The sequence below is a fragment of the Camarhynchus parvulus genome, chromosome 21 (genome assembly GCF_901933205.1).
Source record: "Camarhynchus parvulus chromosome 21, STF_HiC, whole genome shotgun sequence".
NCBI lineage: Eukaryota > Metazoa > Chordata > Aves > Passeriformes > Thraupidae > Camarhynchus > Camarhynchus parvulus.
In genome coordinates this window covers 6,716,408-6,730,295 of record NC_044591.1, presented here as the reverse complement: position 1 = coordinate 6,730,295, position 13,888 = coordinate 6,716,408, and the positions used below count along the sequence as shown (strand labels likewise).

General features: G+C 42.6%; 1 protein-coding gene across 1 annotated transcript in view; it reads left to right on the top strand.

Annotated features, from left to right (window-relative positions):
- KIF1B (kinesin family member 1B) overlaps nucleotides 1–13,888 on the top strand; it is a 77,521-nt gene that overhangs the window by 39,562 nt on the left and 24,071 nt on the right. The window contains 6 exon segments of the mRNA XM_030963772.1: nucleotides 6,973–7,069; nucleotides 7,828–7,976; nucleotides 8,205–8,306; nucleotides 8,308–8,384; nucleotides 9,368–9,505; nucleotides 10,197–10,445. Coding sequence (XP_030819632.1) covers nucleotides 6,973–7,069; nucleotides 7,828–7,976; nucleotides 8,205–8,306; nucleotides 8,308–8,384; nucleotides 9,368–9,505; nucleotides 10,197–10,445 — 812 coding nt within the window.

Below are 13,888 nucleotides of genomic sequence, written 5' to 3'. Positions count from 1 at the left end.
AAAAAGACCCAAATGAGCGTGAATCATGGCGAGCTGTCGCTCGGGATGTCTGGGATACAGTGGGAGTTGGAGATGAAAAGATTGAAGACGTAATGGCCAATGGTAAAGGAATAACTGATGTGGACGACCTAAAGGTGCACATAGACAAATTGGAAGATATTCTGCAAGAAGTGAAGAAGCAGAACAACATGAAGGATGAAGAGATCAAAGTTCTCAGAAATAAAATGCTAAAAATGGAGAAGGTTTTACCCCTGATAGGGTCTCCAGACAAAGCTCAGTCAACTGTAGCTAATGCTAAGTCTCCGAACTCTGCCGGTGCAGTAGATGTGGATAAGAAGCCCACAGATGAGGCAAAGAGAAGCGAGAATGATGATCTTGCTAAGGAGGAGCGTGTGTCTCAGTTAATGGCAGGTGATCCAGCTTTCAGACGTGGGCGTTTACGTTGGATGAGGCAAGAACAGATTCGGTTTAAAAATCTGCAGCAGCAGGAAATAGCAAAACAGCTTCGTCGACAGAATATGCCTCATCGCTTTATTCCACCTGAAAATCGCAAACCCCGGTTTCCTTTCAAAAGCAATCCCAAACACAGGAACTCGTGGAGTCCAGGTACCCACATCATCATCACCGAGGATGAAGTTATTGAGGTTAGAATTCCGAAAGAAGACGATAAGAACAAAGATGAAGGCAAAGACAAAGAGAGCAAAGCCGCTTCTAAAGATCCGCAGCAGCTGTGGAATCTTTACGGGCCGCAGAGGAGCCAGGATAACATCCAGGTGAACCGGCAGCAGCTGGGCCCGCCGCCGCAGCCCGGCAGCCAGCAGCAGCCGCAGCCGCGCTGGAGGAGCAACTCCCTCAACAGCGGCTCGCAGAAGGGGCTGCGGCGCCAGGCCTCGGGCTCCTCCGAGGCGCTGCACGGCGCGGAGCCGCTGCACGGCGCGGAGCCGCAGGGCTTCCAGCAGAAACGCCACCTGCACCAGCACCGCCAGCCCTACGGCGGCCCCGGGGCCGAGGGCAGCGCCCGAACACACGGACCGGCCCGGCCAGCACGGCCCGTTCGTGCGCCCCGCGCATGAGGCGCCAGTTCTCGGCCCCCAACCTGAAAGCGGGCAGGGAAACCGCGGTATGAGCAGGGCCCGGGCAGGCCGGGCCCGCCTGCCCCGGCTGGGGCCCGCGGCTCGGCTGGGACCCGCGGCTCGGCTCGCTCGGCTCGGCCGGCTCGGCTCGGGCCGGCAGAGCCCGACAGGCCCGGCACAAGCGCCAGGCTCCGGCCCTGCGTCCCGGGCACTTTGCATGTGACTTTCCTTGCAGTTTTAACAGCATCCCTTGGAAGAATATTCTGAAAAATTGTAAGAACTTTTTTCATAGACTAGAAGACTCAGAGGGAGGGAGGTGGAGGGGAGAACTTCCCACTAGCTCATTTACCAAGTTTTTTTGTGTGTGTGTGTGTGTCTTGAAGTATTTTTCTAATGCTGAAAATATTGTCTGGAACTTACCAAGTGCTACCTTCCTCCTGTGTTTTATGTAGACAATCAAAAGAGGAGTTTAGTTTCTAGCATTGAATGTTTCTTGTGACCTTTTTCTTAGCAATAAGGAAACTGACCGTCTGTTTATAAATGGATCTGGTTCTTCAGAACAATATTTTCCACTCTTAACTCAATTTTTAATAGTAATAATAATCTATAAACCAAAAGTTGTTGGCTTTTTTATAAAGAAATTAAGAAGAGATATTGGGTCGCGCTCCCTGAGTAGATGTCTCTTCTCCTTCTGCTTAAGTTCATAAATATTGGTATGAAATTGCTGTGACAGTTAAACCAGCCTGAATGGAATTTTATGTCAGAATATATATATAATGCTGAAGCAATTATTTGGAAACAAGCTTTTTCTAATTCCCATTGTATCTCTAAATATAATAGGTTTTAATTATTATACTGAGACTGTGGAAAGGAACTAGGATTTTTCAACACTCTGGTGCACTCAAAAAGCTAATTCTTTTATGTTTTCAGCTTTCTCAGGCATGAGTCTGGGAGATGTTCTTGAAATAGTTATTCTTAGGAAGATTTATAAATCACTACTTTTGTCTGAATTCTCCTGTGAGATGGGAGAATTGAACTGTTTCATCTTAATGTGATACCTCATGTTAGTGCCTCTGGTCTTGGATTAAACTAGAATTCAAGACTCATTTAATAAAGGAGAAGGTTGCTTTGAGGAGAAAATAAGATCAGTTTTCCTTCTCCCCACACTCAAAATGCGAGTTAAAATCTTTCATTTGTATTTTGCTCTGAAGGGGTTTGCACTTGCAGGTGATTTGCCATAACACAAAGGCTCGCTATTCCTGCTTCAGATTGTTCCAAGCAAATTACTGAAAAACTAGTGATTGAGGAATAGGCTTTGAGGTTTTGTTGCAATTGGAGAGTCCCAACCTGAATGATGCTGGGTTATTTTCTGAGTTTCCAAAAGTGCAAGACAAAGTTGCTCTTTGGAAAATCCGTGGCCTTAACTGTAAGCCAATAGAAATATTTGGGGACTTATTTTGCTTTTAAATTTAACTTGAATAAAATTTTAAAAACAAAATTGGACGCTCTACCACATTTGGTAAGGTAGGTCCGCTTTGCAGTGTATTTGTGCTGTTTTGCACAAGTATCCTGAATTTACTTGAGGTTGCTTATTTTTTTATAAAATATAAGCCCTACTGGTAATTGTTACTTGTGTGTGGCTCAGCATAGCTGTAGGTGAGTGGCAAGTGTCTTAAGCTTATTTTCCGTATTTTTTGTCCTATCCTACTTCTCCCCTGCCTCAGCTGGGCGTGTTGTAGGTGCTGTTGCAACACATGTGCTATTTACATATCAAGTAATCAAGTGTCAGCTCTTAATTCTCAGCACATGTATCACTGATGGGATGGTGGCCTCTGCTGAAGGAGATACAATGTCAGTCCTCCAACTCCTAAAAGAACAAACTGGGAGTTTTCCTTTATGGCAGGTTTAGTTCTGTGTCCAGATCTGGCTTTGTAACTTGCATTTGTCTCATGCTTTGGCCTACTTGAACAAAGGAAATAAAGCATTGCTTCCAAAAATGCCTTGATTCTTAAAGAACAGAAGGCTTGTAGATGAGCAATACTTGCTTTGAGCTTGAGTCCAAATTGCAAAATGAGGTTTGGGCTGCAAGTAATGTTTTGCTGTTGTTTTTAATTTAGAATCCTGTTTTAGTAGTGCATTGCACTTTGGTTTTGTGCATGTCAAGCATAATGAGTTCTTATATATCCTCAAAAAGGCTTGGACTCTGTTGAACATGCATGCTTGGGAAAAGGCTCTCAGTGCCCTAGGAATACGTGAGGCAGACATAGCAGCCTGCACGGGGGGGTGGTGGCAGGAGACCAGAGCAATCCCATCTCCTGTCCGTGTTCTGGAGGATTGTGCTGCCTCTATGGAGTCACCACGGGATTGAGCACAGAGTCCTTCTGAGTCCATGGGGAACTGCGTGTACTGACACGAGGCTAAAACTCCTGCTGCTTGATCCTTAATGCTAAACACTAAAATGTTTGTGCCAACTTACTTCACTTAAAACTCAGAAAAGAACTCTGTGAATGCCTGGGTGGTGCTGGTGAGCAGTAGGTTGCCATCAGTCTGTCTTACCCCACTGTTTTAGTGCAGCACTGGAAGAACAGCCCTGCCTGTTCTGCTGTACGAGTTGACAAAGCAGAAAAAGGACAGTCAGTGTCAGAATGGAGCCCAGTCTGCTTCAAGGAAGCAGCTTTTTTCCTGGTTTTTAGGAGGACATTTAAGAATTTGATATGAATTGCAGTGCAGTGCTTCATCTGATAAGGGAAGCAGTGTGAGAACTGTGGATCTCCTTGCACTATTCAGAAATGCACACAACTCTCACTCCAAATCCTGTGTTAATGGAGTTAATGAACAGTGAGACAGCTGCTTCTATTGATGTCTGTGTGAAAAGGCTTTCAGGGTAATGGAAATGTGGCATCCATGGTGGAAGTGCTCTTTTACTAAGTTCAGTTGCCTTTGCCAAGTGCTGCTGTGCCTTGACAGCTGGCTTGGATCCACCTGTGCCTTGGGGATGGCTTCTCCAGGACTCCCTGGGACACTGGACTTGGGGGTGGGATTAAATGCACATCACTAATGCTCCTCACTCAGATTGACTCCAACATCCTTCCTCAAGCAATCTGAATTTAGGGATCTGTCAAATTAGAGGATGCTGTTTTTATCAGTACATTCAGCATAGTTTCAGTATCTTCCTCACTGTGTCCTTTACATGTTGAAACTTGTTCTTTGTTGAAATTTTTCTTGGATACTTCCCATTAAATCTCTTCAGGAGCTGCCACATGAGAAATCTATGCTGTGTAACTATTTGTACTGTAAAGAAAGCAGTGAGCTGCCTTTAAACTAAATGGGATTTTCAGATCTGTCTGTTCTTTTGGATTGTCTTAAGAGCAAGTATCTGCCTTGTGAAAAGCAGAACTGGTTTGTATTGTAACAAGTGCTCTTTCAATAAACTATGAAATACTCTTGTAAGTGTCAGACTTGTATCAGTGAAATGGAGATGAAACTTGACTGCAGGCTTGTCCTGCTTTTATTTATCTTGGGGTTGGGCTTGTTCCAGCAGAGTTATAAAGGTTTCTTTAATTGTTCCTCAGTCTGATTCTTGTAAGTTCATCCACTCTGGTGTTTCTGCTGTTATGTGGAAAGCAGCAAAGCAGGCTTGTGTCCATCTCAGACAGTTTATTTAAATTCAATATAAAGGAAAAGAAGAGCTTTTTGTAGCACAAGGAAATATAAACCATTCCCATCTTCAGTGCTGTCCCATTGTACCATCCTGTGTGCTGTCTATCTAAATTCTGGAAGAAAACACAGAGCTGGCTGTTCTCCCTTTATTTGCTCATTGAAGGCAAAAGGAATGAACTTTTCTGTGCACCTTGAATCCAGGGGAGAATCACATGGCAGTACCTGGGCAGACATCACATCTCAGTTGTTGTGGTGGAGTGTTCTGCTTTAACTGCTCCAGTCTGGTCTTAAAAAAGCTTTGTCTACTTTGAGCGTATGGGGTGTGGGTTTGTTGGTTGGGTTGGGGTCTTTTTTGTTTCCCCCAACCCCCCATTCCCTCTCCAGCTTTTCAGTTTCTCCAAAAGAATCTGGAAAGATTCTACTAAAATGCTACTTGAAGAGCTTTCCATTTCTGCAATTTAGCTGCTCAAAATGACATTATCGACTTCAGACTACAGGAAAATAAAATATTTTGCCTTTCCTTGCAAATGAGAGAAGCTTATTTGTGTCACTTTGCATCTCACCAGTTTTATCTCATTTTCAAATGTAACAGCATTATCTGCATGGAATGAGGGAAATAGATAAAAAAAGTGCCTTTATATTAAAAAAAAATCAGGATTATGCTGGGCATTTCAGAAGAGTAGATAAGTCTGATACTTCATGAGAGGTTTCATGGAGTCTAGAATAGACTTTTGGTGAATCTAAGAATTTCAGGATGAATGTCAAAAGAAAGGATATGTATTTGGTTTGTTTGCAGTACTTACGCTGCTGGGCTGAGGTTACTTCCTGTGTAAGTAAGTAGCCGATTTAGGGTGAATGGAGCAGAAACAAATTAAGAAGGAGCATTTTAGCCAAATTAAATATTCAAGAAGAAATTAGACTCTATTTGGAAAGGAGATACACTTCCAGATTCTTTCAGGTTCATAAGTAATATTTTCCGAAAATAGCATTAACAAATGGTAGTTGTGCCCTTAGAAAGTGCAGGATTTTGAATACTACAAATTCAATATCCCTGAGAGCAAAATTGAACTCCTTTGGCCTTCATATGATGGCTGCATTTTAATTTTCTAAAGCCTTCCTGGCTGAAGCTGACACCATCATATTGTGGATAAGTGATGCAGCTCTTTAGGTGGGATGCTTAAGTGCTATGGGAGGAAAATGTAAAGCTTTTATTCTGTAGCTCTTGGACTTAAGAACATATTATTACAAACTGGGCATTGGAGAAGAATTTTAGGATTTGGAACTGTGGAAGAGAGAAGATTGGAATACAAGATGAGTGCCTTCAAGAATTCTTAAGAACTCAACAACACCCTTAGTGAATTGTTGTTGTAACTCCTGTATAAAAATCTTGAGAAACCAGTTTAATTTGTGTAATAATATGCCAAAGGTTTATCTTAAAAAAATAAAATACCCTAGTGGGATAGGCTTTGAGACCAAGAGCACAGTGACAGAGTCTGTTCTAATTTGTATTTGTCTTGCCAGCAAATAATAAAAGGCTCATTAGGTTTAAGTAGCATTTGTTTCAAGGCACGATAAGGTCTGAACAGGAAGAAAATGCTGTTGTACCAGAAGCTATTGCTGAAGTGTTCCTCGTGGGGAAGCCACTGCACAGACTTCTCTGCCAGGGCCGTGGTGGTATTTTAACTTCTGATGTCTTAAATACACGTGAGAGAGTGGTTCTTGCATGCTGTGGGGAAAATCTAATTGAAAACAAAGTGCTTCCCCCACTAATATTTGAAATTAATTTTTTTTGTATAAAAAGGCAAATCAGTGGTGCTGTTAATCCTTCTGTTTGAGAAAATGAAGGTGAATAATCCTCCCCTTTCAAATTTATTTTTGCATTTTTCTCTATTTCTGCTTCTTTTCTACCTCTCTGAAAGCAGCAGCCAGCCTCCAAATAAAATCCCCTTCTTCCTGTCTTTAGCAAAAACCCCACAAAAGAACATCCTAAAGCTTTCCCTCTTCTGCACACTGTGTACATGTAAATGTGGTGATTTTAGAGACCAGCTCTTCTATCCTGTGCTGGCCTCTGTGTTCTGTTTGCAGGGGAGATTGCACAGTGCAGTGCTGGTGTGAGCTGTGAGCCCTCTGAAGTGTCTGTGTGGTGTGATCTGTGTCTGTCGCTCTGAGCTCTCGGTGTCTCTCAGCTTCCTCCTGCTCTTGTCTGTCCTCCTACACAGCGTCTCCTCTCTCCCCACAGGACTATGAGAGCAAACTGCAGGCCCTCCAGAAGCAGGTAGAGACACGGTCCTTGGCAGCTGAAACAACAGAGGAGGAGGAGGAGGAGGAGGAAGAAGGTGAGTTTGAAGCTAAAAATAATTTGGATATAACCAAGTCTAAAGGAACAGCTGCTGTATCATCTCTAGTGATAGAAAACTTGCTTTGGAAAGCTGCAAAACATTGCAAGTTCTTGATCTGTAATCCTCTCAGCATCAAGATTTCAAATACCCATTTATAGAATAACATTCCACATGAACTGTAAACATACATCTTCTAATACAACTGGTGCACAAACTAGATTAGTTTTACCCCAAGCTTTGATTTGGTGCTCCTGAAGGAATCTCTTCCTGGCACTAGCAGAGCTCAGATGTCTTAAAACAAAATAACACTGTTGCCTTTGTTTCCTTGTTTTGATCTTGAAGTTTCTCTTTTCCTCCTTGCTAGGAATTCTTAGAATGCTGTGACATGTCTGTGTAACTCCATTTCTGGACAGTAGATAATTTATTACTCTCATTATACTTGCTCTCATTCCACTCTTTCAGCATTTGGCTTTAATAGTTGCCAAATAACTTAAAATAATAGGAGCAGAAAAAAATTTGTTTCCTCTGTTTCAAATCTCATTTACATGATCATTAATCTCCACTGCTAATGTTGAGGAAGTTTGAGTCCAGTTTTTCCATGATGAATAATGAAAACGTAGAGTTTTGTTTTCTGCTCTTCCAGAAAATGTGTTGAGAACTTGATGGCACAGTCAGCAGGAGTATTGGATACCGCATGTGATGGTTTTGAGAGGAAGCCACATTGTTTGATTTCTCTTTTTCTTTGCCCTTCCCAGTGCCCTGGACACGCCATGAGTACGAACTCGCCCAGTGGGCTTTCAGGAAGTGGAAATTCCACCAGTTCACTTCACTGAGGGACCAGCTCTGGGGAAATGCAGTATATCTGAAGGAAGCCAATGCAATCAGCGTAGAGTTAAAGAAAAAGGTAGGGACATGCAGAGCCAGTTTTTGAATTTTCTAAACCAACAGTTTTGATTGTATAATCCTGCTGTAAATGCTCTGAGTTTCTTGTAATTGTATGTCTCTTGCTTATTAATTTGGGCTGTAAAAGGGTTCAGAAAATTGTGAGTCCTTGATTTGGGCTTCTGTGTGAGTGAACGTGCCACGGCAGCATCTGGCTGCTGAGGACCAAAGTGCTGTGTCTGACATGCAGGTGCAGTTCCAGTTTGTCCTGCTCACGGACACCCTGTACTCCCCGCTGCCTCCGGAGCTCCTGCCCGCCGAGCCGGAGAAGGGCCGCGAGCGCCGGCCGTTGCCCCCGCACCGTGGTGGCCGTGGAGGTGCAGGACCTGAAGAACGGAGCCACGCATTACTGGTCCTTGGAAAAACTCAAGTATGTCAGTAGTATGAGAGAACAAAATTCCCTGTGTCCAAGGAACTTCACTCAAAAATTTCTCCCCTCGCTGTTCCTTATCGGTTTCTGTTTTTTCTCTGTGTCCTCCCAAACTTTCTAGACGGTGTGGGACGTTCTAAATACCAGCTTTTCCGATTGTTTGAACAAGTGCACTTTTCTCCAACTTCTAACCTTAGCTTCACATCTAATTTTTGTAATTTGAGGTTAGACTTTATCTTTTGAATGTAATAAGACTCATCACAGCTCATCTCTATGCATTACTTTTTTCAGTCCTTCCACTGTAATAATTTCCTTGCCACCTGCTTTATATAACTTGAAAGTATATGACATAATTTATGATAAAAATCTTAAATAAAGAAGATTTTATTTCTATGGAAGCTACACAAATTCTGTCACAAATTCTGACTGCAATCTAAATTATTTCATCACATGTAAATATGACATTTTTTCCCCCATTATCTAAATATTGACTGAAGGACTTTTTTCCTACTAATAACTGCTAGACAAAGGATCTTGCAGTGTGAAACACTTGTTTCCTTCAAGAAAAGAAATGGATAATTAGAGTCTATAATGGAATTGGTTCACTTTTGAATCAAAATGCCAACATTTCTGGAGTGGAATGCAAAGAACTGCCAAAGTTACTCAGTAACATGGTCTGATAAAAAAATTGAAGCAAAAAATATGCCAGAATTAGATGTGAAAGAGGAATATTTAGAAGTGTATTGAAATCCAAGATTTATGTAAGCTTCTACAGTGACCTTGCCTTGTGCTTAGAGGGCTTAGCTGACAATGAGACTCTCTAACATTTATGGGAATTAGCAAAGCACCACACTTAGGGCATGGTCTCCTCTGTTCTTAGGTGTAACTTGGTACAGGTGAAACCAGTGAGGTGAACACTTCACTTGGTGTTCTCTGCCTGCTTAACCCTCTCTCTGAGCTCTTTGCTGCTGCTGTCTCTGCAGGCAGAGGCTGGAGCTGATGCGGGAGATGTACGACCGGGCGGGGGAAGTGGCCTCCGGCAGCCAGGAGGAGCCCGAGGGCTCCATGACGGGCAGCGACCCCTTCTACGACCGCTTCCACTGGTTCAAGCTCGTGGGCAGGTACGGACAGCGCCTCACTGCTGCTGCACTGCCAGCTTGAATTAACCGTGTGGCCTCTGGGCCAGCTGGGTCTTGTCTTTCAGGGATTTGGAATAGACTTTAAATACAGTTAAGAGTAGAAAATGCTCTTTAGAATGTTGCCGGTTCAGGTATCTAGTAGTAGAATGTGCTTTGAGTGAGCATTTAGTAAGTTACAAATTTATTTTAAAATAATATAACCGGCTAAGTTCCATCTAAAGTCACTGGAGCAGAGCTGTAAGAATACGAAGAACACTGGAAAAGTGATCCAGAGTCTCTCATATGTGTGATTCAAATAGTTTGCTCATACCATAGGGAAGTGTCTGATGGGATTCTTTAATATTTCCTGCTGTCGGCCGCACCTTTACAATATTTTTATTTGCAGAACTGCTGTGTTGGAAATAAGAAATGTAGCTCTGTTACATGGATGTCCTCTCAAGTTCTATATGCTCAGCCATGTTTCTATTCCTTTTTCATTTGCTTCCTGCTCCGTTCAAGGACACTCTTTTCCCTGACTTTGTTGGCAGCCCCCTCCCTCCCGTTTCGTTGCAGTCCAGGTGGTTTGAAGCCGTTGCTCGTTGTTGAGGGGTCTCTGTGCTGATGGCAGCAAAGCGCTGTTGCTGAGGTTCTGTGTGCTGACCCTGTTAATCGGTGTCCGTTCGCTGATGTGCAGCTCCCCCATATTCCATGGCTGCGTCAACGAGCGCCTGGCCGATCGCACGCCCTCCCCCACTTTCTCCACGGCCGACTCCGACATCACTGAGCTGGCAGATGAGCAGCAGGATGAGATGGAGGACTTTGATGATGAGGCCTTTGTGGATGACACTGGCTCCGACGTTGGGACTGAGGAGGGATCAGACCTCTTCAATGATGGGCGCGACCCGTTTTACGACCGATCCCCTTGGTTCATTTTAGTGGGAAGGTTGGTGAGGTTACTCTGAGAATGGCCAAAAGGGACCAGCTCTTGCTGCAGACTGCAATGGCTTTGCCTTGTGCTACACAGATGGTCAGTCTGGCCAAAATATCCATGTCCATAAATTGGAATTGCCAGAGAATGAGTGTAGTTCAACATTAAGTTTTAAATTCCTGTGTCTGGAATGAAGACCTAAGTAGTAATTGAGAAAATAACCCTTAGATGCGACAGTGTGAGTAAATCTAGGTGACTGTTGCAGCTTGGAATGAATGGGGGTTTGTATACAGAATTTAAACCTTTATAGAATTCCCTATTTAGCTGTTGCAGGGTCACTGAGACAGAATTGTAGCATGTTATTTTCTTCCATGGAAGAGAGTCTGGCTATGGTGGGAAGTCTTTCAGTCCAAACCCAGAAATCTGTTGTTTTTGAAAACAGGTTTAACATCCACTGCATGCAAAAAGATGGCATGTGGAGAAAGAAGAATGGTCCTTTCTTGATGAGAAAAAGAGTGTTCTCTGAGATGATTTGGCTTCTCAGATTATGGTTGACTCTCTGTAGCCAGTATTACACGGTGGAAGGTCATCAACATTGAAATTCACTCTGTTTATCAGCACTTTCCCCAGGCGCTATGCTTGAATTCCTGAAACAGGTTTCCTTGGTGTATTTTAGAATATTATTGAGCTTTTGAGAACAGAAAGAATTATGGCATTACCAGACCTCAGTCTGTGATGTAGACCCTTAAGGGACAGCAAGTTACATTAAAGAAATGTAGTTCTTCACACTGTTTTTTCAGTAATAGTCTCACTAGCACGTTTCTCATTACAAGAAACAGAAACATTTTATTTAGTGGCTTGGCTCCTCTCTCTGCTGCTTCCCTCTCCCCTGATGATGCTTCTGTGCTTCCTTGCTTACCCTGTAAGCCAACATCCTCATTAAGGTGCTTGCCACAGGCATGGTACAAAAAGGGCTCCATGGCCAGCAGAAGGAAGGAACAAAGAAATAGGGACCAGAGCTTGGCCAGTTCACTGTAGTGTGTCTAACCTCAGGCATTGTCAGTAGTGAAACTTGGAACTTCCTTGATCCTGGTTTTTAAACAAAAAATACTTAAGTTGCAAGAAACTGTGTTAGTCCTCTGTGGTCTGTGAATCTGTGCCCTTACATGCAATGCTTGGTACCACGTTTTACAAACTCTGATTATCTGGTTCAGGTGGGGAGCAGTTTGGGAAAGCCGTCTGTGCTGCTCTGGGCTGGCTGTCAGCTCCTTTGAGCCCAGGGTGCCCCGTGTGCCCCTGGAGCCTGGGAAAGAGCTGAGCTGTTCCTGCTCACTCAGAGGGCTCAGGAAGCACAGCACGAGCTGAGCAGATACAGTGTGTAAAGCAAACACTTGTGCTTCCTGGCAGGCACACAGATCCGAGTCCTTGCTTTGTGGAGAGCTCTGAGCTGTGGAGCTGCAGCACTCTGGGCACCAGCCTGCATGGTGTGGGCTGCACGTACAGAGCTGTGAATGTGTCGAGGGATCAAACTTAGTTCCTATTATGAGGCTAGAGAGTGACTTTTCCTCAGTTTTTGGTTTCTGTTGTTTCTATTCCTGTTGTTCTGTTGTACCCATTCTGTCGGCAGAGGCTGTTAGACTGTCCAGCACCACTGAGTAGGAGCTATTGTGAGCCCTCTGTGTCCTCCAGTGTGAGAATTCTGCTTTTGAACAGTGGCTTACAAGCACCAGGGGTGTCCATCTACATAGGTATTGTCTTGAGCACAAGGCAGTGTTCAGTTTGTATCAAAACCAGAATTCCTTATCACTTCCAAGTGTGTACTGGTTGATATGTTATAGAATGTGAAGGACAAATAAAGCAATTTTTAGTGTTTTTGGGAGGTTGTCAGCAATAACAAGTGCAGGTCATGAAGGAGAGGAGGAGGAGAAATGGAGCATGTAGTTATCTAACTCCCTGGCCATCACAGTTACTTTCTTTTCTCTCTCTGTGCTATGACTGTCTTTTATTTGTAACTCTTAAAGAAAACAAAAAAGAGCTGGTCCCTTTAGCCATTTCTCCTGGCATGCTGGGTTTCTTCAAGATTGACTCTATTTAATGGTGTGACATATCAAGCATTTGCTTTTTTTTTTAAGGGAGGTGGGAGAGGACTATGGGATATTTTATTTAAATCTGAATGTATTTATTTTAAAAATATCTGCCATCATTTTGAATTCTGTTGGTTTCGTTTTGGTTTTTTTAAAAATTGTGTTTGTTAAATTTAATTTCTAGTTTTGTTGTGAGTATGCCATTTTACCTCACCAATCTTTCTGCTAATCCAGCCCCCCTCTTTCAGTCTGCTGGCCTAAGTGCAGGGGGACACTTAGGGGCTCTTTGGGGAGTGGGAGTCCTCACGGATGTGGGAAGAGGAGGAGGAAAACCTTAAGATATCATCCACTCCTAACTTGGCACTGCTTTATAAGTGCTTACCTCACTTTGAAGCAGACTGAAAAGGAATTAAATCCTAATCTTAGTGAAGTGTTATGTTGCAGTTGGTTTTTGTTGTTGTTGTATGGTTTTCTTCATTTTTTGTTTTGCTACTTTGTAGCCATATTAATCATCCTCTTCTCTATTGCATTTTGTCACCACTTTTTTTTAGTAGCATTATTTTTGTGTCTTTGGTTCATGACTGACACCTGTTTGACTTCCTTGTCATTTCAAAAAGAGTTCATTCATCCTTGGAAGGGGCATGTGAACCCAAGGAGCAACACTTCCCTTTTGTCATGCAGGACTTTTCGTAGGAATGTTAAACAATAACAGTTATAAATTACAGGAATTAGTTATTCATAATACTAAAGACTAATAAAAAGAACTGTAAGGATGGAGTTAGTAAAACAGGTTACTGTTGTTTAATATAATTTAATGTGCAAAAATTCATTAAAATTGCATAATTAGTCACTTTAAATTTACTAACTGGTAAAAGTATTGGTTAAAGTTCTGTGTGTCTCAGTATTCTTCTGACCTCTGAAACAGCTCATTTAATAAGTAAAACTTTCCCTATTTTTCACTTGTTGAGAGCTGTTCTTTAGCTGACTTGTTGAGCATATCAACATTTAATGTCTTGCTCAAGCTAATCCCACTGAAGTGTGATGCTTTAAACACTACTGCAATTCATTGCAGAAACATAAAATAACTTAATAACTTTAGTCTGACTTTTAATTAAAATCTATACAATTAAATTGGTTGCCTTACTGCTCCAAAACAGACCCTGCTTGTATATAACTTAAAAGTTAGTGCAGGGCAGGATCATCCCCTATGGGGCCTAAATGCTGTTTTTGCTTTTGGAAACTGTAATTTCCAAGTGGTTGCTCTAGAATAGTGCTGTCATGTCTTACTTGTTATGTTCTGTTTTTTCAAATAAATGAATCAAATGCTCCTAAAGAGATTTACCTGTGAAGACTTTCAGTCTTCCACTATCTGTG